This window comes from Oryzias latipes, chromosome 4 (assembly GCF_053564925.1).
Source record: "Oryzias latipes strain Hd-rR chromosome 4, Olatipes_Hd-rR_3.1".
NCBI lineage: Eukaryota > Metazoa > Chordata > Actinopteri > Beloniformes > Adrianichthyidae > Oryzias > Oryzias latipes.
In genome coordinates, this window is record NC_136240.1 from 26420772 (window position 1) to 26441208 (window position 20437).

A 20437-nucleotide genomic window follows, 5' to 3' on the forward strand; every position below is an offset into this window, starting at 1 on the left:
CTCAGACCTTTTGTACCCTACCCCATCCCTGGTAGGGAATATCAGGCCCTTGGCAACAGCGGCCGTGTTCCTTGGGTGCTGACTTCCTTCTCCATACAGGAAGAGGGATCACTGTGCTCTATGGCAAGACTGGGGGCCGGGGTTCACATCACACCTGGGCCTGGGGGTGTCCGTGTTCCTTTGGTGTGGGTTCTGGTCCTTGATCCCGAGCGTTGGCCTTCCCCAAATTCCCTCTAAGGGTTAGCCTGGTCGGGCCATGGTAACAACACTTCTTGTGGACCCCCACTGCTCTGGGGTGTCTTCCTCCTGGGCAGGGGTAGCTGGCCCCTGCCTTGCTCTCACCTGGATCAACTGTGGACTGGGTGGGCGGTTGTCTGGAGCGTAGGGCGGGTCTCCCTTGGGGGGCTTGTGCCCGGGGTCAGGGTGGAGGGATGCCCAGAACTCCTGGGTGGGTTGCTTATCAGGGGCTGGGGATGCTCCCTGGGGGCGGAGCCCTCTATTGGTCTCTTGGTTGGTTGGTGGGGCTTGCACTCTCTGTCCCCTGGTGCCTCCCCGCTCTCTGGCTATGGGGGCCCCCGTGGCGGTCCTGCTGGCCCTGGCCTGGGTGGCTGATGTGATTGCCCGGCGGGTGGTTGTTCTCTATCTGCTGCCGTGCGGGTGTCCGGGTATTGTGATGTGAACATGCTGACATGTTTTGGTTGTGGGCTTTTTTGGAACCCACAGGTATGTTTGTGGCATTTGGGTATGTGTGTGGACAGGCCCCTTCCCCTTCTGGATTTATATTACTTATAAACTTGACTGTAATGACTGTAAACATCCAGCAACTTGTTGCCTTATGCTGCTTCATGGTTCTACCCCCCCTCTTTAATCACCCTCCTACCCCCTACCCCCCTCGGGAATCCCTCTCGCTTCTTGCCTTCTTTACTTTTCTGTCCGGTCCACCAAAAGACTGTTACAGATATGAGTAGATGAATAAAGTTTAGCCTAAATTACAAAAGGGGTTTATTTAAATATACACCAAGTGTATCAAAGTGTATCAAATGTTTCATAACCCCTATTGTAACAGTAAAATATGTCCAACACAAGAGGCTTTCAGCACTCATCTGTCTGCTCAGCTGTTGGACAGGACAAGTAAAAAAAAAGTCATGGCAACTGGACTTAAAACCTTCACTATTATGATGAAGAAATGACAGAAAAAAAAGAGAAGATAAAAGAGAAGAAAAAAAAGTTATACATACACTAAGGCTTTTTTGTTGGTATAGTTAAGAAGTGAAATAGGAAACACTTATAAAGAGTTACTAATGAAACAAATAGAAAGGATTTTTTGGGAAATAGAGTTTTTATTCTTTTGACACGTTTTTATCTGATGCTGCAGCCAGTGACTCAGCCCCTCCCACAAATACAGGAATTGGGATTATGCATGGCTTTGTACAGTTGACAGGTAGACGAGAGAACTTTCTCTCTCCCATGAAACTGGATAGTTTGTCCTAAATATTTACAAATGACAAATTAAGCCACATAACAGAAACCTTCAGGTACTTGCTGTAAGTGCAAGCTCCAACAAGTCAAACTATTTAACCAAAGTCAACAAAATGGCAGGAGCCAACTCTGTTAATAGATATAACTGAACATCAAAGCAGACTGAGAATTTTAGTAAAGGGAAGTGTAGGATAGTTTCTGGTGGAACAGTAATGGCAGTTATTGCTTGCCAACAAAAATGGTGAGCAATATTGGAGCTATCCAGACGTACAGTTTTGAGCCAGATTCCAGCTCAGATGAGGGAAAAAGACCTTCATGGATGTATTTGTCTGCAAGTGGATGCATCAGAGTGGAACAGAGCAGGGAGCTTAAGTAAGAGGTTCATGAGTATTTTTTTTACTGCCTGTAACAGAAGGACGCATCATAGTCTTAGCCTTAGCTCTTGTATCTGGGTAAACTACAGAGAACAATCACTGCTTCATGCTGACACTTACATGACAGCTCCAAGCTTTTTTGATCTGCATTTTTTCGTCTGCTCCTCATTTACAACAACTTAAATAATGAAATACTCAGAAATGCAATTTTGAACTTAATTTTCTTATCATATGTCCTCCATCATCAGAAAAATGCAACGAGAACATGTTAAAAACACAGAAAACATACGTTTTATCAGAATGGGTCTTTAACTTGCAAAGAAAACACTAACCGTATTTCACTACAGTATATTTAGGACTTGGTGAATCAGTCAGTTAATTTTTCCATTACAGGAAATCAGACACTCATTTTTAACATGACCACCATTGGTTATAAAGTTCATTGTAAGAGCTTACTTCTTAGTCTCATTCAAAATGCACTATAGCAGGTGGCAGGAAACATGATTAGTGTCTTGGCTTTCATTGGGAGCAGTGGTCTCATGTGCTTCATATGAATTTTGCTTTAGAAATGGGCCACTCTGAGTCGCTGTGTTCCATTGTTAGGGAAGTTGAATGGAGGAGCAGAGAGCCGATGGCCTCGGACGGGGCAGATTAATGCGGCGGCCCGTCGGCCCCTCCTTCTTCCTCCCTCTTTCTCTTTTGTGTGACGAGGGGCAGAGTCAGTTCCTGTGTCATTGTTAAGGATCCATCTGCCCGGCCACACACACACGCTCAAAGAGACAGCAGCAATTAAACCTGTTTGACACAGTTAACAGAGAGGAGCTTTGGGTCGCGAGTGTCCGGCACGAGCCATCTGTGAAACACCCCCACACAAATAATCCATGCATCTCATTCAGTAAAATCCCCCTTCTCCTAAGTTATTTTTTTTTTTAAGCGTGTTTTTTTTTCCCCCAAGAAGAGTGTCTATCCTCTCGTGTGAAAGCCAGACGAGAGGGACAAGTTTACAGAGGCGTGGACAGATGAAAGGGTGGAGGAAAAGCAGGATTGGGTGAACGACAGATTGGGGAGCAGACCTTTCATTTATGATTGCTCCCTGAAGTAGGACACCAAGCAGGCGCACAGACAGGCGGATTGTCATACTGAGAGCAGCAGCCCCTATTTGTAGGTATTATGGCAACTTCTCAAGTGTAAGTGGGAAAGCTGCAAAAAGAAATGTAAACACTAAAAATGCAACTCGACAATAAAAAAGGAATAAAGAAGCACTTGCGCTCTTAAGCAATATTCACACCGCGTTGTTCATTGACCACTTTTAATGCAGAGTTTATGTAAACGTGCTTCAGGCTTCAAAACGCTCATGCGCCGCTAAACAAATTTTTAACTCACTGGAAGCTACAAAATTAGAAGCAAACTTCAGCTTCCTCTGACTTTTAAGGTGTGACGGATAAATACAAAAAAATGAACTGTGTCCAAAACTGGTATTTTCTAAATAAAAGTAATAAATGTTGCTTATAAAGTTATTCAAACTTTACAAGCATCCTTGTAAAATTAGACAGCTGGATGTTGAATATTCTGCATTATTAATATAGTTTGTGAGAACAACTGTCACAATAAATCCATATTTGGTGTAAAGACTCTTGGTTTTTTGTTTATTAAATGCAGCTTTTATTTTATTTTAAAGTCTGCGAATTCTTGTCCTACCCCTACATTTATCCTTCCAAATGGAAAGTTATGTAAAAATAGGGTTTTCAGATTCGGACGTTACTCACAAACAATGAATTTCACTCGTCATCATCAATAGTCAATGGTTAGCGCGGAGCTGCTAGCGCTCGGAAATTCATAACAACATCGGTTTTATCATGTTAAAAAAGTCATGTTAAAACAAAAAAGTCATTACTTACATTTAAATGTAAACTTCTGTGAATCAGAGCGCACCCATGTAAAGAAAAGAGCCTCTCCTCCACAGCACAGCGAGACACGGAAGACATTGGGATGCCGAGCCCTCTGCCGCAAGGTTTAGCCCTTAAAAAAACTATTTTGGACAACTATACCCCTCCAAATGGCCCTACAGTTGGTAGGGATAGGGAGAAACCATGGGGGTATAGGAGAAGAATTTGCATTCGGGCAAAGACTCTTCTTCTCTTTCCTCTCTGGCTCTGATTTTCAAAAATAAACTTTCCGAATCTTTAGGTTTTTTTTGTTAACTTTGCTAGCTTGAATAGCAGATGTGTTTTCCACATGTGACCGAGCAACTTGCATCAAGAATGATTCGGATGTGGTCGGAAGAATCCAGTAGTTTTACAAAATAAAACTTGACAGACAAAAAAAAAGTAGGTTGTGTTTTTTGTTTTTGTTTTTTTCTACTGTGGCCTGGTACCAGCTGCACCACGGACGGGTACTGGTCCATAACCCGGGGTTGGGAACCAATGCTCTAATAGACCATATCTGAGAACATCACATTACTTTTTTACACCCTCACCAAAGCCTTCCAAGTAATATATTGTTACTCTACTTTTTTTGTTTTTGCAATAAACTAAGTATAAACTGAGCAGTTTTTTTTGTATTTTTTTTTGTGTGGAGGATGATCCATCACAACACTGCAACATGCCCTTTTTCCACAACCCACTCTCATTTGATCTTTCATAAAATACAGACACTTATTATTATCGTTTACTTTTTTTTTTATTTTTAGTGCTCTAAGCAGGCCTATAGATTATATACATTCTCAAACAAACCTGAGCTAACAATGACGTAAACCTAAAATATCCATCTGAACAGGTGTGTCTTAATGTGTGTTTGCTTTAATCCTTTTATTGTCAGGTTGGTAAATGTACGTTTGCACCTCTCTAACATCCTAGTTGGGCAGCTGTGTCATTTTCTGTGACTGATTCTCACTGCAGGCAGCTTGACCACATTTGAAATCAAGCCCCTTCCACACACCTTCGGCTACCAAACCAGAAAGTACCAAATCCCGCATTTCCCCAAAAGGCCACTGAAGGCTGGTTGCAGGAGGGAGCAGTTTCCCTTTGGCTCTCATGTTAAAAAGTCCGATTTCATACCAAATATAAACAAACTTGCAAGGATTTTTTAAGGATTTCACATTTTCTTTAACATTCAGTTACATCACTGTACATTTAGGTAAAAACACCCGAGCACAAAAATTTGCACCGACATATCCATCCAATCTAGGTTCTTCATAGTAGCCACCTTTTGCTTTGATTACTGCTTTGCACACTCTTGGCATTCTCTTAATGAGCTTCAAGAGGTAGTCACCTGAAATGTTTTTCACTTCACAGGTGTGCCCTGTCAGGTTTAATAAGTGGGATTTCTTGCCTTATAAATGGGGTTGGGACCATCAGTTGTGTTGTGCAGAAGTCAGGTGGATACACAGCTGATAGTCCTACTGAATAGACTGTTAGAATTTGTATTATGGCAAAAAAAAGCAGCTGAGTACAGAAAAACGAGTGGCCATCATTACTTTAAGAAATTATGGTCAGTCAGTCTGAAAAATTGGGAAAACTTTGAAAGTGTCCCCAAGTGCAGTCACAAAAACCATCAAGCTCTACAAAGAAACTGGCTCACATGCGGACCGACCCAGGAAAGGAAGACCAAGAGTCACTTCTGCTGTGGAGGATAAGTTCATCCGAGTCAGCAGCCTCAGAAATGGCAGGTTAACAGCAGCTCAGATTAGAGAGCAGGTCAATGGCACACAGAGTTCTAGCAGCAGACACATCTCTACAACAACTGTTAAAAGGAGACTGTGTGAACTAGGCCTTCATGGTAGAATATCTGCTAGGAAACCACTGCTAAAGAAAGGCAACAAGCAGAAGAGATTTGTTTGGGCTAAAGAACACAAGGAATGGACATGAACCCGTGGAAATCTGTGTTTTGGTCTGATGAGTTCAAATTGGAGATTTTTGATTCCAATCACCGTGTCTTTGTGCGACAGAAAAGGTGAACGGATGGACTCTACATGCCTGGTTCCCACTGTGAAGCATGGGGGAGGAGGTGTGATGGTGTGGGGATGCCTTGCTGGTGACACTGTTGGGGATTTATTCAAAATTGAAGGCATACTGAACCAGCATGGCTACCACAGCATCTTGCAGCGGCATGCTTTTCCATCCGGTTTGCGTTTAGTTGGAGCATCAATTCTTTTTCAGCAGGACAATGACCCAAACACACCTCCAGGCTGTGTAAGGCTATTTGACCACGAAGGAGAGTGATGGGGTGCTGCACCAGATGACCTGGCCTCCACAGTCACTGGACCTGAACCCAATCAGGATGGTTTGGGGTGAGCTGGACTGCAGAGTGAAGGCAAAAGGGCCAACAAGTTCTAAGCATCTCAGGGAACTCCTTCAAGACTGTTGGAAGACCGTTTCGGCTCATTAAGAGAATGCCAAGAGTGTGCAAAGCAGTAATCAAAGCAAAAGGTGGCTACTTTGAAAAACCTACAAGATGACATATTTTCACTTGTTTTACATGTTTTTGTTATGTATATATTTACACATGTGTTATGTCACAATTTTGATGGCTTCAGTGTGACTCTACAATTTTCATAGTCGTGAAAATAAAGAAAACTCTTTGAATGAGAAGGTGTGTCCAAACTTTTGGTTTGTACTATATGTCTGTAGGCTGTAGGGTATTTGTTAGTGTGTTTTTGTGTACTATGTACTCATGTGTGGGTCTGCATAAAAGTGTGTTTAAAAACGCCTTTTGGTTTTAGCATCCTTTCCTTTATCTTTTTGTTCTTTAAAACATGAACAACTTTTGTTTCATTTTGTTTATCTTTTTTTTGTTTAATTTTTTGTCTCTTAGTTGAGTTCTCTTTAGGGTTTCAAAAAGTTTTATTTAGGATGTAAAGGCATTGTTGCTGTACATTTTGAAATCAGGGCTGGGTTCAAACAAATATTAATCAAATACATTTTAAAATAATTAATAGCATTTGAAATTTCCTTTACATTTTTGTTTGCTGTAATTTCATTTCAGAATTCAATATTTTACTAACAAAAGTTGCACATTTTTTTGTTTTTTATCACTAGTTATATGGAAAGCGTTTTCCATAACCATAAAAATTTAACCTAAAACTTAAAATGTTAATAGATCATAGATTCATAAATCTAGTTCAGTTTTGAGCCTGTTAATGCAGTTGTTTAAGTGTAATACCTGGTAGAAATGTCTTCTAAGTGAAAAAAGTGGGAACAGTCATTGTAAACTATACATAGTTGTTTATTTTAATGAACTGCGCAAATCAATAGAAACTAGGCCATAACTCATTTATGACTATGAAACTGTCTCCTGTTAGAAAAGTGGAGTATCATGTACTGCACAATTATTTTACAATGTATGCAAAAACCATTGCTACTTTCCTTCGGATTGTTTAAGGGTCATTATTCATACAGCTTGTTATACTGTACCCCAGGCGGCTGCTGCTGCTGCTTTATATGATCAAGTACCTTGTAGCTGTGTGCAGTCAGCCAGGAGGAAGATGGGGTTCTTCTTGGAAAAAGCACTGAATTTGTAACTTGGCTCTTCAGAGACTGGAGTCGTTTTTCTATTGGCTTTGGAACTCAGTCGCTCTGCGTCTGCGCACAGAGCCACGGTCAGCTGTGGGTAGGGGCAGAAGCAGGCGTTCCCGTCAGTTTTCGAATAAGGGGGAGAACTTGCATCACAAATAAATAAAAACATTATTAGCTATGTATTTTCGATTCAAATTTAATTCGAATGTGTAAAACGATATGACAAATGTGTTTTTGTCTTTGAAGTTATAACTTTAATAGTATTTTAGGGTATTCGTTTTCCAAGAGTAGCAACCCGCACCCCTGTAAACTGGAGCAGAATGGTTCGGTCGAGCCCTTGTCAACCTCTGCCGGCCTCCTCTTGTCACTGCTCATCTTAAAATGAAGCCGGCAAGACGGCGGAATCTGCGGGGGAGACGAAAAGAGACGTGAAAAGTAGAGCCGGCTTCTACTAATGAAGATTTTTTTTTTTTATATTTACATGAAATATCACAAAGAAGGCCTTCATGAAGAGCCCCGAGCTATTTCTATTACTATTATGTCGGAGAAAGCAGCCGCAGCTCGGAGCCTGCCGTACACTTTTTGTCTATTTATTAAATTCTGAAGCAGGAATTCAGATTTTTCGAACAGACAGATAATTTATCTGTATGACTATTTTATATATTGCGGTTTATTTATATATATATATTCTTTGTTCGGTGTGCAATTGCTAGCAGCACGTAGGCAAAAATACAGAATTCAAGTGGAAAAACGGTTTTAGCCAAACGAAAGCGATGTACAATACTGTTCTGACGACGGAAAAAGCCGACGAGGAAGGAGACTGGCGGGACATGACGATGCCCTACTCCACCGAGCTGATATTCTACTTGGAAATGGACCAACCGCCAGGTAAGCGGACACAGTGTGGGGGTTGTCGTGCCTGATTCGGCTCCACAAGGAATCGGTGGAAAGTTTTCAGTGTGCGCGCGCCTCCCGCCGCTTGTGTCCCCCCTGCTTTGCTACCTTGGTTACGGCGCTCGCGCCGCAGTGGCAGCTGAAGGAAGAGAGGCCAAAAGCTACGGAGCCTCGACATTGACAATTTTTGTATTTTAAATGAAGACGCATTCGTTTACTCTTGCGGACTGTGCGGTGCGCGCCTGGGTCGTACGTTTAAAACGGGTGTTCTGGATCTTTCTAAAATCAGCTTTTACCGGGTGCCAGCAGCAGGAAAGGGGGGAGGAGATGGAAGTGGAGGCGGGGAATGGGACTCCTGAGAGCGGCCAGAAAATAGCGAGCAAAAACCCGGGATAAAGTCATCTTAAATACGGGCTAATCCCGATCAGCATGTGAAGGAAAGGAGAGTCACCTGCGCCTTTTTGTGCCCCACCGTTGTTGCCTGCACAATTCACTCCCACCTGCGTACATTCGTTCATTCATTCATTCCTCAGGAAATTTGCCAGTGTCATTTGACTCCCACCCCCCTCTCCCTGAGCTCGGTGAAAGGGAGGCGGTGGGGGTTTGCAGGAGGCGCTGTTGAATGCAGCCTTACCCGGAGCTCAATCATGTATTGCTCCTGCTCGTCTTCTTTCATTCAAAGGTTATCTATGGCAACTCCTCTGGAGCTGCCTTGCTCTGATCAAATCCAGGATGCTCCCCAAGTGCAGATTTACTGCAGATAATGTAGTGCTCTTTAACCAGTTTAAATCACTCTTTAGCTTTCAGAGTGTGCACGTGAACTGACCCAGCAGCAGCCAGCTTCTGTGATGTGCAGAGTCTCACCTCTGTTGTGCCAATGAGCTCATCCTGTCATCAATCACATCAGCTGAGTCTGACTGCTCGCCTCTTTGTTTGTTGGGTGAGTTTGTCTGTGGCGTGATGTGCACTCTAAATAAATAAAAAATGGAGGTGTAGGGAGGCTGGATGGAAATGGATACTCGGGCTGCACATTCATCACAGTGCCGTCAAGATACAAACGCCTTGTGTGTAAATCTTCTCCAGATTCTGGCAACTTTGTGTGAGGATGCAAGGCAATTGATGATGGTCTTTTTAGTGGAAAACTACTGGTAGGTGATGTTGGAGAGTTTTGGTTTGGATTCCTATTTTTCCTAAAGACTTTTGGCACGTTTCATAACAAAGATCAACACATTTTCTTCCTCATTTTACAGTTTGGTCTTTTTGCTTTCCCATGCAGCAGTTCAAAGACCTGTTGGGTTCTTTGCGTTGCTTTGAGATGCTTTAACCTGGTCTCCAGGTTTCCACTGAGCATCTTCCTCTTCTGCTCTGCAGAAACAACCTGTTGGGTTAAGGCTCAATGCCTTGCTATTGTGTGTGTGCTGTCCCAGAAGGAATAGAGGTGCCACAGGGAAACTCCTCCTCCTGCTCCTTTTTTCTCCTGCTTTCTCTGGAAAGGTCCAACCCTGCCACCCCCCCTTCCTTTCAGCCTCCTTTCCCTGATTGGCTGAGGGGGCGTGCCTCCATGCGCGGATTAGTTATCCCCGTGGCCTGCCTTTTAGGATCAGCCTCGCTTGGTCTTTTCTTCAGTCTGACTGAGCAAAGGGGAGGTGGAGGAGGAGGAGGAGGCGGTAGTTGGGAAGGGGGAACAGCTGAGAGACGAGTGGCAGCATGCAGCTCACTGAAAGTGCAAGGGAGGAGGATGGTAAGAGAACCCAGAAACTCTTCCTTTTTTTTTTTCTTTTCTTATTTTTGCTTTGTGGGTTGTAGCACCTGCAATGTGTCTGCTGTGAACTTGCAATTAGTTTGTTCTGGGTTAGCCCTGGTTTCTCTGCAGGTGATTTGAGCAGCCGTGAGGTCTGTACAGCTCCTCGGCTGCCATAGAAGCAGCAGTTTGTGCTGCTTTTTTGTCTGTCATTGTTCAGCAGGGCTGTGGGCTTCTTCGTGCATGCGATGACAAGTGATACTCAAGTGTGTGTTGCTGAGCGCTGCTTCTTTGTCTGGTGAGGTGAGGGGGGGCGGGGGAGGCTGCGCCGACGGCCCCCTTTGTTCGTTCTCCGTCTGCGCTTCTTGCAGGTTTTAGGAGTTTTTTTCTTTCTTTTTAAACAGCAGCAGTGTTTCAAAAACGTTTGTTTGTTTCGAAAATGTCTGCTTTTCCAGGCGGTCTTTGTGCTGGGACGGTTGTCATGGTTGCCTGACTGCAGCACTTTGCAGCATGACTTTGGCAAAGTTTCCTACTTTTGTTGCACGTTTGCTGAAAGACACAATAGATGTTTGTTGTGAAACATTTTTGTTGGTGGATTTTTGAGTTTTGAGAAGTAGTTTCTGGCATGTCTTCGAGCCTCTGTGAGGGAAAAGGATGCTGACACGCAGGAAAAAAGTGAGGAGAACAAAGGGGAGCTGCCACTCTTCATGGCAGGCTCAGGTTATGTGCAGCGCAGCCAAGCTGCAGCGTCTTTGTGTGAAGTCCTCCGCAGTCGCTCACGGCGACCCGTCGGGCTGACTGTGATCTGATCTGGAAAACGCAATCGTACTGCCGCACGAGCAAGTCCATCATCCGGGGTTCCTGTCACCTGCCAGCATTCGCAGCGTCTGGAGCCAGAACGTTCTGGACACTTTGTCCTCTTGCATGTTGGCTCTCTGCAGAAGGAGGTGGCACATCAGCAGACACTTAAAGGAGTTGTTCTGCAACACAACTCCTTCAAACTGATGATCTGTGCTGCAATCACGTCACTGTTCTCCACTCCTTGGACACTTCTCTTTGTTTGGAGTCAGGAACGAAGATTGTGTGTACAGGTTGCACAGCAGAAACTGCACAGCTTTGTTTTTTTAATGCCTGTGTCTCCAAATTAACACCTATTGACATTTAATGAAAATATTTTTATTTATTTTCAAACTGGAAAATAAGTTGTTTTAAAGCTTTCTGTGAGTAAATTTTTAGTATTAAAGGTCATTTTTTAAAATGAGATCTGAAAATTGCACCACCACCATCTTTAGCATAAAAAACCTTTAGTATCTTTTGTCATGTTACCATGATGTGAAACATCAACAAAGCAGATCATAAATCAGATCATATGCCATTCATGTGTGTTTGACCACAGATTTCCACACTTTGGAAAACACGTACAAACTTTGCCGAACTCTGCTAGTAAACAATGAAAAAAATATTTTATTCGAATAAAAGCGATAATAAATGTTTCACAGTGGTCCACTCAAAGTAGAGATCGACAAGACTGAAAGTCAAAAAAGCTGAAAACGGATATTTCAAGCAGTTGCGTGAAAATATTGGCATCAAATATTAGAATAACACATACACCAACAATTTATTTGTTTTTCAATTAAAATGTTAGTTTTTTTGTACGGAATAAAGTAAAACTTCCACATAAATTAAATGACTTGTCTTTAGTTGACACAAAAACAAAAAGTGCAGGGATATCCATGGCACAGAATCCCATCTTACAAGGTCAAATAAAAAAGTAAAAAATAAAACAAATAACTCCCAGAAGTTCTATCAAATCAATAAAACTAAATTAAATATAATTTGAGAAAACTGTGACTGTTAAATTGTCAGTAGTCCTACTTGAGCCGCTTGAGATTGTGGTGCATAAGCAAAGTTGTTCTGCGTGTTCTCCAACCAAACTACTTCAATTGAGTTAGTAAATTGCAAAGACCTGGCTAAAGGTGCGCTCGCTCAGGACTGGTGAGGGCGGAGCACAAAGAAACTTTCTCGCAAGTCGCTTGAAGCACTCTTCATGTTGGTGTTGGTCAGAGGAGGGAGGGGCCATAGTTAAACAAACCCACAGAGCAGCTGAGGCGCTCGCGCCGGTTTTGTCTGAATACAGGGACGACAAACAATTTATTAACGCAGCATTAACACATTAAGAGTGACGGCCCTGGTTGCTAATAGTGCGACATGCAGAAGAATAAGTGCGTGGTTTGCATAACCAATCAGTTGGAGCCTTGGGTGGGATAATGCCGAGGAAAGAGCGGCTGCATCTGAGCCAAAATAACCATCTTAAAATCTGCTGATTCTCATGTGTCTAAATATTAAATATCTGAGCCAATAATGGTCCTGGCAGAGAATTGGTTGACCCCTAGCCAAAAGCACGGAGGAGTATCTGCTGTGAGGTTCTGGTTCAGAAAGAAGTGACACCGACTGGTTCCTGTGCAGGTTTAGCAGCTCATGCTGCAGCTCTGTGGGGGTAAACACGTAAAGCTAAAGTGATGAAGAGTTAAAACTGCAGAAAAAAATACCTCTGTTTTTTCTGCAGCTCTTCCTCCAAAGCCAGCAAAGTCCCAGCAGTCCTCATCAGTGGGAGTGGGGGGAGGCAGCACCACCACCAAGGATGGAGGAGCGTTGCAAGAAGCCGAGTGGTACTGGGGGGACATTTCCAGGTAAGAAACCTGACGGTTGTGGTAGGTTTTTCTTTTTCACCTGGAGCCTCATCTGTGCAAACCTCCTCAACTGTTGTATGTTTGACCTACAGGGAGGAAGTGAATGATAAACTCAGAGACATGCCTGACGGGACCTTCCTGGTGAGGGATGCTTCCACGAAGATGCAAGGCGACTACACACTCACACTGAGGTAGCACACGCAGGACCACCGTTGTCCTCACTGCATTTCTCGAGAGTTCCACTGGAAGTGGACGCAAAATGCTGGCGGGAAGATGAACGCCTTTTTTCTCTTTCCTTCCTTCAGGAAAGGAGGCAACAATAAGCTGATCAAGATCTACCACAGGGATGGGAAGTACGGTTTCTCAGAGCCGCTGACCTTCAACTCAGTGGTGGATCTCATCAGCCACTACAGGCACGAATCTCTGGCCCAGTACAACACCAAGCTGGACGTCAAGCTCATGTATCCCGTCTCCCGCTTCCAGCAGGTCCGTACGCTCTCACAGCTGCACACACACCATTTAAGCCACTAGATCAGTGGAGTATTCCCATAATCAGTGGAGAAATCACTTAGTGTGCACACACCGTGCAGAGGCTGCTCGGATCAGAATTCCACAGACGCACTTTTCCCCCTGGAGAACGACAAACTTTTATGAGCCTTTCATCTGGCTGCAATCATACACGGGCAGCCAGCAGGTGGCAGATCAGCAAGAAATGTGTCATAAATCACGCAACAGCTCCTTTGTTTGCTTATTCTCGTGTTTCATTTAGTCGGCTTGACGCCAACATGAACTCCTGAAGTGCAGATCAGTTTCATACGGTCATGTCCGACACTTCAGATGTTTTTCCAGATCTTAACCTGAAACGGATTGTAGGCAATGAAGATGCTGCAGTGGCTTGAATTTGAAATACCTCTTTTTATCAAAAGATTCAGAGTTCTCCAAAGGGGTCTAAACACCTCATCTCGAGCGCCTTCTATATGGATTCATTCTGGTTGTGCTCTGTCAGAATGTCAGTAGCAGTGATGTCTGTGATGAAGTAAATGTATGTTAGTAGCTCTTTGACTCTTATCTGTCCTCATCCAACCTCAGGATCAGCTGGTAAAGGAGGACAACATTGATGCTGTTGGGAAGAAACTGCAGGAGTACCACAATCAGTACCAAGACAAGAGCAAAGACTACGACCGGCTCTATGAAGATTACACAAAGACGTCCCAGGTGAGCAAGCTCCAGGTTCTGCCCTGCAAAGGCCGTGCTCCGGCTCTCATTCTCACCCTCTGTCTCACGATCCTTTTGCAGGAGATCCAGATGAAGAGGACGGCCATTGAGGCCTTTAATGAGACCATCAAGATCTTTGAAGAGCAGTGCCACACCCAGGAGCGCTACAGCAAAGACTACATAGAGCGCTTCCATCGCGAAGGCAATGACAAGGAGATCGAGCGCATAATGATGAACTACGAGAAGCTCAAGTCTCGGCTTGGGGAGATCCACGATAGCAAAGTGCGACTGGAGCAGGACCTGAAAACCCAAGCCATGGACAACCGCGAGACAGACAAAAAGATGAACAGTCTGAAGCCTGACCTCATACAGCTGCGCAAGATCAGGGACCAATACCTCGTGTGAGTATGGAGAGCTGTATTAAAGCTGTTTTTTATAGACCTCTGGAGGTCAACGATCCTTCAGGAGTGTGGAGATGATTCCAGACAAAAAAAAAGGAATATTCACTCTAGGCCTGCACAATATACCGCAAATTTATCGTTATCGCAATATCCAGCTCTGCAATATGCATATCGCAAAAGACGGCGAATATCGCAATAAATCGCAAACCCAAAATGTGTTAAAACAATCTTCTAGCAGCTTGAAGCATTTAACGAATCAAATAAATCCCTTTATGCTTTGACCAATCAGATGGACGCCTTCCCATTGTTGACCAATCAGATGGAGGCCTATTATGTTAACCCTGGTCCTGAAGAGCCTCAACCCTGCCTGTTTTCCAGCTCTCCTTAACCAGCTTGCTGTTGATTGGCTGACTCAAGTGATTTCACATCCTGATTTACTGAACACACCTGATTTTGGTTATCATTATCGAGCAGTCTAGGGAGAATTGGAAAACAGACAGGGTTGAGGCTCTTGAGGACCAGGGTTAGCCACCCTGACGTTTGTCCCCCATGTCGATGAGGGTCATTTGGAGTATAATTTTTAAACTGTTGCAATGAAATGGAAATGATGTTTTTGTTTATTTTTCTATTTGTTTATTTACCGCAAATTTATCGTTATCGCAATATTGATCACTAATATCGCATATCGCAAGTTTTCCTCATATCGTGCAGCCCTAATTCACTCTGTAAAAAAAACTTGGAGGAATACATTCTCACCATCTTTCTTGATGCAAGTAGTAAATGGTCAACTCTATGATGTCTCAATGTTAGCTTAAATGTTATTCTGTTTTATGGTAGTAGAGGGTTTAACTTAAAAAAAAAATCCAGAGGTTCTGATCAGTTGATCTTCAAAGATGGCGATTTATCTAAATTTGAATTTCATGAATCCTAAACAAAGTGTCAAAGACTGAGACATTAATGACTTGTCCGTGAGCTGCCCTGTTGACATCAGCAACTTGTGATCCTCCCCAAAGAACATCAAGTCTTCTTTCGGGCACGCTCTTATCCGAAGATCCATCGGGTCAGTTTAGAAACTTAGCACTGCTCAGGGGGAATTCCTAAAGCTTTTCCAGGAACAAATCTGGCCTCGACCTAGAAAGCCGTGCACAGACGTCGTCTGTCTTTAATTTGATTTCTGCTCAGCCTGATGATTTTTTAGTTGTACTTTAAATGAAAGAGGAGCTCTTAAACAGATTCCTAGAAGAAGTTCTGACATTGACCTCTTCCCCCTCTCCAGCTGGCTCAATCACAAAGGAGTACGGCAGAAACGAATCAACGACTGGCTTGGCCTGAAGAACGAGAACACTGATGAGTGAGTCTTCTCATACTTGTTCATGTACCGATCTGCGCTTCCACCAACAAGTCGTTGCTCACAGTCTGCGGTGTCTCTGCGCAGGAGCTCCTTTGTGAGCGAGGAGGAAGAGAACTTGCCTCACTATGATGAGAAGAGCTGGTTCGTGGGGAATCTGAACCGGATGGAGGCAGAGGAGCTGCTCATCGGAAAGTCAGACGGAGTCTTTCTCATTCGAGAAAGCAGCAAAAAAGGCTGCTACGCCTGCTCTGTTGTGTAAGTGCGCACATTTTACACCCATTATCAAGGAGAACCAGTCATTTGGGTTCCTTAACTTCTGCATGAATAGAATAGGAGTTTATTTCTATTTGTACATGTACATTCTGCAGGCCTTAAGTCACGGTGAATTACAGTGGAAAACAAAAACTAACAGGGATCCCTGGCTGAGCAAAACGCAACAAAGAGAGACATTCATAAAATAGCTTTTTAAAAATTGCTGTATTTGAATCTTTCAATTCTTCATCTATTTCAGACCTTTTCTTCATTTAAAAATCTCTCTGATCAACTATGCAGTGGTTGGTCCCCAGAATTACTGAAGACCACATCAGCATAATGAGTTATTTTGTTTTCAAGTTTTTCTTTTGAATTATCCATAAATTGGCCCAAAAGTACAAAATTGTGCAAAGGTTTGCACAAAAAAAAACGTATTGACGTAGCCTGAGAATGCTGCCATGGCTACCAAAGCCAAGCTCTGTGGAACTGTGGGTATTTTTAGATAAACACACTGACAAAACATCCATTTATTTAGTGGATGAGACTTCCATCATTTTCGGCAAAAAATTCCTTTTTACTCTCCTTAAAAATACATATTCAAAAATACATAAAACTGCGCCTGATCGGTTTGATACCTCTGACTTAAGGGATGAAAATAAACTAGATTTGGCAGGAGTCCATCACAATGTCTTTTATTTCTCCTGAAAAGAAAACATTTTAGTTATTATGGTTTTTACTGTAAAGTGTTTTTTTTTATTCTTGATAAAAGTAGTATCAGATTTCTGCCATCAACAGTAATTAAATGGGGAGGTCCAAAAGTGGCATTAAAGGTCCTCTCTGATTAAAAAAAAAAAAAAATTTTTTGTGTTTTTAACATGTTAAATGTTAACATGTTTTTGTAATGATGGAGGGCATATAGAAAGACAATTAAAATCAAAACAGCATTTTTGAGTACATCTTTATTTAAAATCGTTAAAAATCAGGGGTAGATAAATAAATTAATGCTGTATGAAAAAGTTTGTAGTTGTGATGTAGAAGCTACAGTGGGCGGGGCCACAAGCTCCCTGCTGTGCTCCATTCTGATGCATCCGCTTGTAGACAACTAGATCCATGTACGGCTTTGCTTTCCTCGTCTGAGCATCATTAGCTGCAATATTGCTCGCCATTTCTGTTGCACTGCTAATGTTGAGGGGCTGTAATCTAGCGGGAGGGTCTCAATATATGAGGTGAACATATTCGCCTAGAACTAAAAGGAGAATTTCTAATAAGCTCCTGTCGCGCTGCAAAAAATATGTTTTTATTTTGGCTAAAAACAGTATAATCATGATTAAGACTACTGGGAACACTTTTTTGGAATAGATCATTAGATGATCGGAGTGGAACTTTAATTCTCGGTTTGGTGGATCATTCAGACAAATTCAGCCTATCTTTGCAAAGCTCTGCATCAAACAGATAATTCCAGCTTTACATCAAATCTGAGGAGGCACCCATACAAATACACCTATTTATTGCTGGGGGTGTAAGAAGTAATCCATTCTCTGAAATACCTCGATATTATACCTAGCAGTGCTAGTATCTACTTCAAGGGCTGCCAAAACAGTTTTTTTATAAGCTCTTTACAAGCAAACTTGTAAGTATAGTGTCCTACTTTTGTGTTTCACTTCAACCTCCCACCACTAGTTGGCAGCACATTACAGTTTCTTTCAGCAGTTCTGCCCCAACACAAGTAGATGTCGTCACAAAAACCATCTCACAGTAGATGCTCACTCAGTAGGCTTGAGGTTCTGTTACACAACTCAATAGCACATACACAACTCAGTTTGAACCCTTTAACACCGGCGCTTTAGCTCCAGGGTTGACATTCTATCATAACCTTTCAACCGTTAAAGCTTTGATAATTCAATCAAATGTATTTCATTTAAAAGGTTGAGTATTATTCAGACAAAGTATTAAAAAAAAGATTAGTGAAACATTTTCACTGTTAGTCTTGGAATCGTGATTGGTTTCGTATCGCTAGACTTGCGGATACACCGTCCTGATTGTTACAGCCCGTATGTGTGTTCCTCTGCAGCGTTGACGGGGAGGTGAAGCACTGCGTCATCTACAGCACGCCGCGCGGCTTCGGCTTCGCTGAGCCATACAACCTGTACAGCAGCCTGAAAGACCTGGTGCTCCACTACCAGCAGACCTCGCTGGTGCAGCACAACGACTCGCTCAACGTCCGGCTCGCCTACCCCGTCTACACACAGATGCCCTCCGGACGCAGATGAACCCCGCCCACCACGGACATCCAGCCAGCCTCCTCTTTCAGATTGAGGAAGGGTTAAGGTGGGGGTGTGGTTTTCATGCAAAAAGACCCCCCAAACAACAAACCAGAAACACTCGCTGCAACACTCATGTCAGCCACCTTGGAGTTCTATATATTTTTTACGAGAACATTTTCGGAGGGCATTCTTTCTAAGACTGCTTGATTTGCACAAGGAAGTTTTAAATGTTTGTGAATGTGAGAAAAAGTGACCGAAGGAAGGAAGGAAACGGAGAAGGAGATGTCAGTTTCAGGTCGACTCCCCTCGCTGCTACCTAAAAGAAAAACCACCACCACGACTACGAAACATTCCCACTGTCACGCCTTCATCCCACCTCCGTGTTTCCTGACCGGAGCGGACGCCACCAGGAGTCAGCTCTCCGTTCGAAGCGAATAAATGATGTAGCATGATGAGACCGCGGACACTTCTCCACATAGACTGCTGCTGAGGGATTTTAGGGGGGGGTGTGAAACAATTTTCTTCAGGTGGACAAAAGCTCGCTTTTCTACTAACTGCAAAACTGTTGTGTCTGTTTCAGTTTGTTTTGATTTTGGTGCCTGTTTTCAAACGGCAACAACACAGTTGAACCAGAGACCAAAGTGTGAACGTGGGGGGAGGGGGGGCAGAGAGAGTTTTTTTTATTTTCTTGTTTTTTTTCGATGTTCAGTATAAAGTGCAGCAGAAACGAATAAGAAGCACTTAAAGGCAAAGCAAACATGCTGCAGCCACGCCGAGATTCGTATCAATCGCTTCGAAACTCCAAAACAAATCCAGGCTGAGGTCATCCTCCCCTAGCTAGCGGATATGGAAGTACGGCAGCTGAGAGGAGCCAACATGCTGTAGATTTGCACTCTAAATTTAGTCGAACAGGTTGGATTTGGGCTTTTCTGTTTCCGAACTAAGTGAAGCTGCAGAACACATTCCCTTTTAAAGAAAAAAGTAACCCACAACAGCCAGTCTTATAAGCTACCATTTAATAACCAGTTATTTACAACCAAAAACCTGCAGTTTGGCTTCTTTTCCGGAAGCGTCTGTGCCGGTGTTGGCAGCGTGATGAGCCTTCTCAGCTGCTGGGGGAAAAAAATATAATCAGCTTCTGCGCAAACTCCGAGCAACTTTATTTTCTGTTCGGCTTAAAAAAACAAACTGTTGAGCTCTTCACGATAGAATTTTCCTCCACCTTCCAGAACAAGACTGTTTTTTCACAGGAAAGTCAGGCAAACCCCATTGAATGTGCCCACCTCGCGTCTCCGTGGACCCCATCCTCAGTGCCATTATCTCCTGCCACGCCCCCCCAGAACCCGAAAAAAAGCTGTGGTTGGCAAAACGTTCCGAATCAGACAGAGATGGGAATTGGCGACTCAAAAATTGGACCAAACATCCAACCTCCGTTTCTCCTTCGCCACTTTGAAAGGCTCGCCGTGTCCTTCAGATCCCTGCTCTGCTCCACTCACTCCTGTTCTGATTTTCCTCATCTTGAATGTACAAATAACAAAAAATAGGGTCCAGTTCCAAAGCTGTTGACCCTCTCCTCCCCTTCCCTCCCCCACCCGTTCGTCTGTCTCTAAGGTGCTATCGGAAATACAGGCTCATCCGATTTGGCGGACTTCTCATAAAGTTTCCGGTCATCGACGCTCAGGTTTACCGTAGAGACGACCACACAACAAAGCCAGCCAGTTCAAAAAAAAAACAGCTAAACGAAGCAAATCAGGGTTTTTCTTTGACTAAATGTCGTTTGAGAGACCGTCTCAAAGCTTGGATGTCAGTCTCCCTCCCTCTGCCATCCCGCCGGTTCTCATTAATTCGCAGCCATTTTTTTTTTTTTTTTTGCCAGGGAGATCCGAGAAAATCCCTGGTTCTTACTACTTGAAGGATCTTTGCATCACTCACTGTTGAATGTCTTTATATGAAAATATACGTTTATTAAAGAAATAATAAGAGAAGTTTTGCTTTGGTTTTATGGTGAGCAGAGTTTGTACATCTGTACAGTATTTGGTTTCAGACTAAGCTTCTTCAGGAAGGGTAAGAGGGCGCTCTTATTTTGAAACTTTTCTTGACCTGGTCAGATATTTCTCCTCCGCAGAAGTTGCACACATTTACCTGTGATGTCTTCATATGCATCCATATTTACACAAAGATGTACCTATCATTGCAGAGAAATCTTTATATACATTATAAGTCTATATGAAGCTAAAAGAAGTGACCGTTGAAGGGTTGTTTT

General features: G+C 43.2%; 1 protein-coding gene and 1 long non-coding RNA gene across 6 annotated transcripts in view; one reads left to right on the forward strand and one right to left on the reverse strand.

Annotated features, from left to right (window-relative positions):
- The window catches only part of pik3r3b (phosphoinositide-3-kinase, regulatory subunit 3b (gamma)), a 246070-nt gene extending 225911 nt beyond the window's left edge, over positions 1-20159 (forward strand). For 3 of the 5 annotated variants that reach the window (XM_011474287.4, XM_078946166.1, XM_078946167.1), the window contains 8 exons: positions 12568-12691; positions 12784-12882; positions 12997-13177; positions 13781-13906; positions 13988-14307; positions 15584-15658; positions 15743-15913; positions 17982-20159. In XM_011474287.4, the coding sequence (XP_011472589.1) occupies positions 12568-12691; positions 12784-12882; positions 12997-13177; positions 13781-13906; positions 13988-14307; positions 15584-15658; positions 15743-15913; positions 17982-18180 (1295 nt within the window). In that variant the 3' untranslated portion in view covers positions 18181-20159. Of the gene's footprint in view, positions 1-7642; positions 8255-9861; positions 10002-12567; positions 12692-12783; positions 12883-12996; positions 13178-13780; positions 13907-13987; positions 14308-15583; positions 15659-15742; positions 15914-17981 lie in introns of those variants that run through there. The other 2 variants (XM_078946168.1, XM_078946169.1) reach the window with 2 other exon arrangements.
- Positions 7056-7776, reverse strand: LOC111947381 (uncharacterized). The gene is made up of 2 exons (XR_002873191.2): positions 7668-7776; positions 7056-7454 (listed from the first exon to the last, which is right to left on the reverse strand). It is a non-coding gene; the product is annotated as an uncharacterized LOC111947381 (long non-coding RNA).
- Positions 20160-20437: the final 278 nt, after the last annotated feature.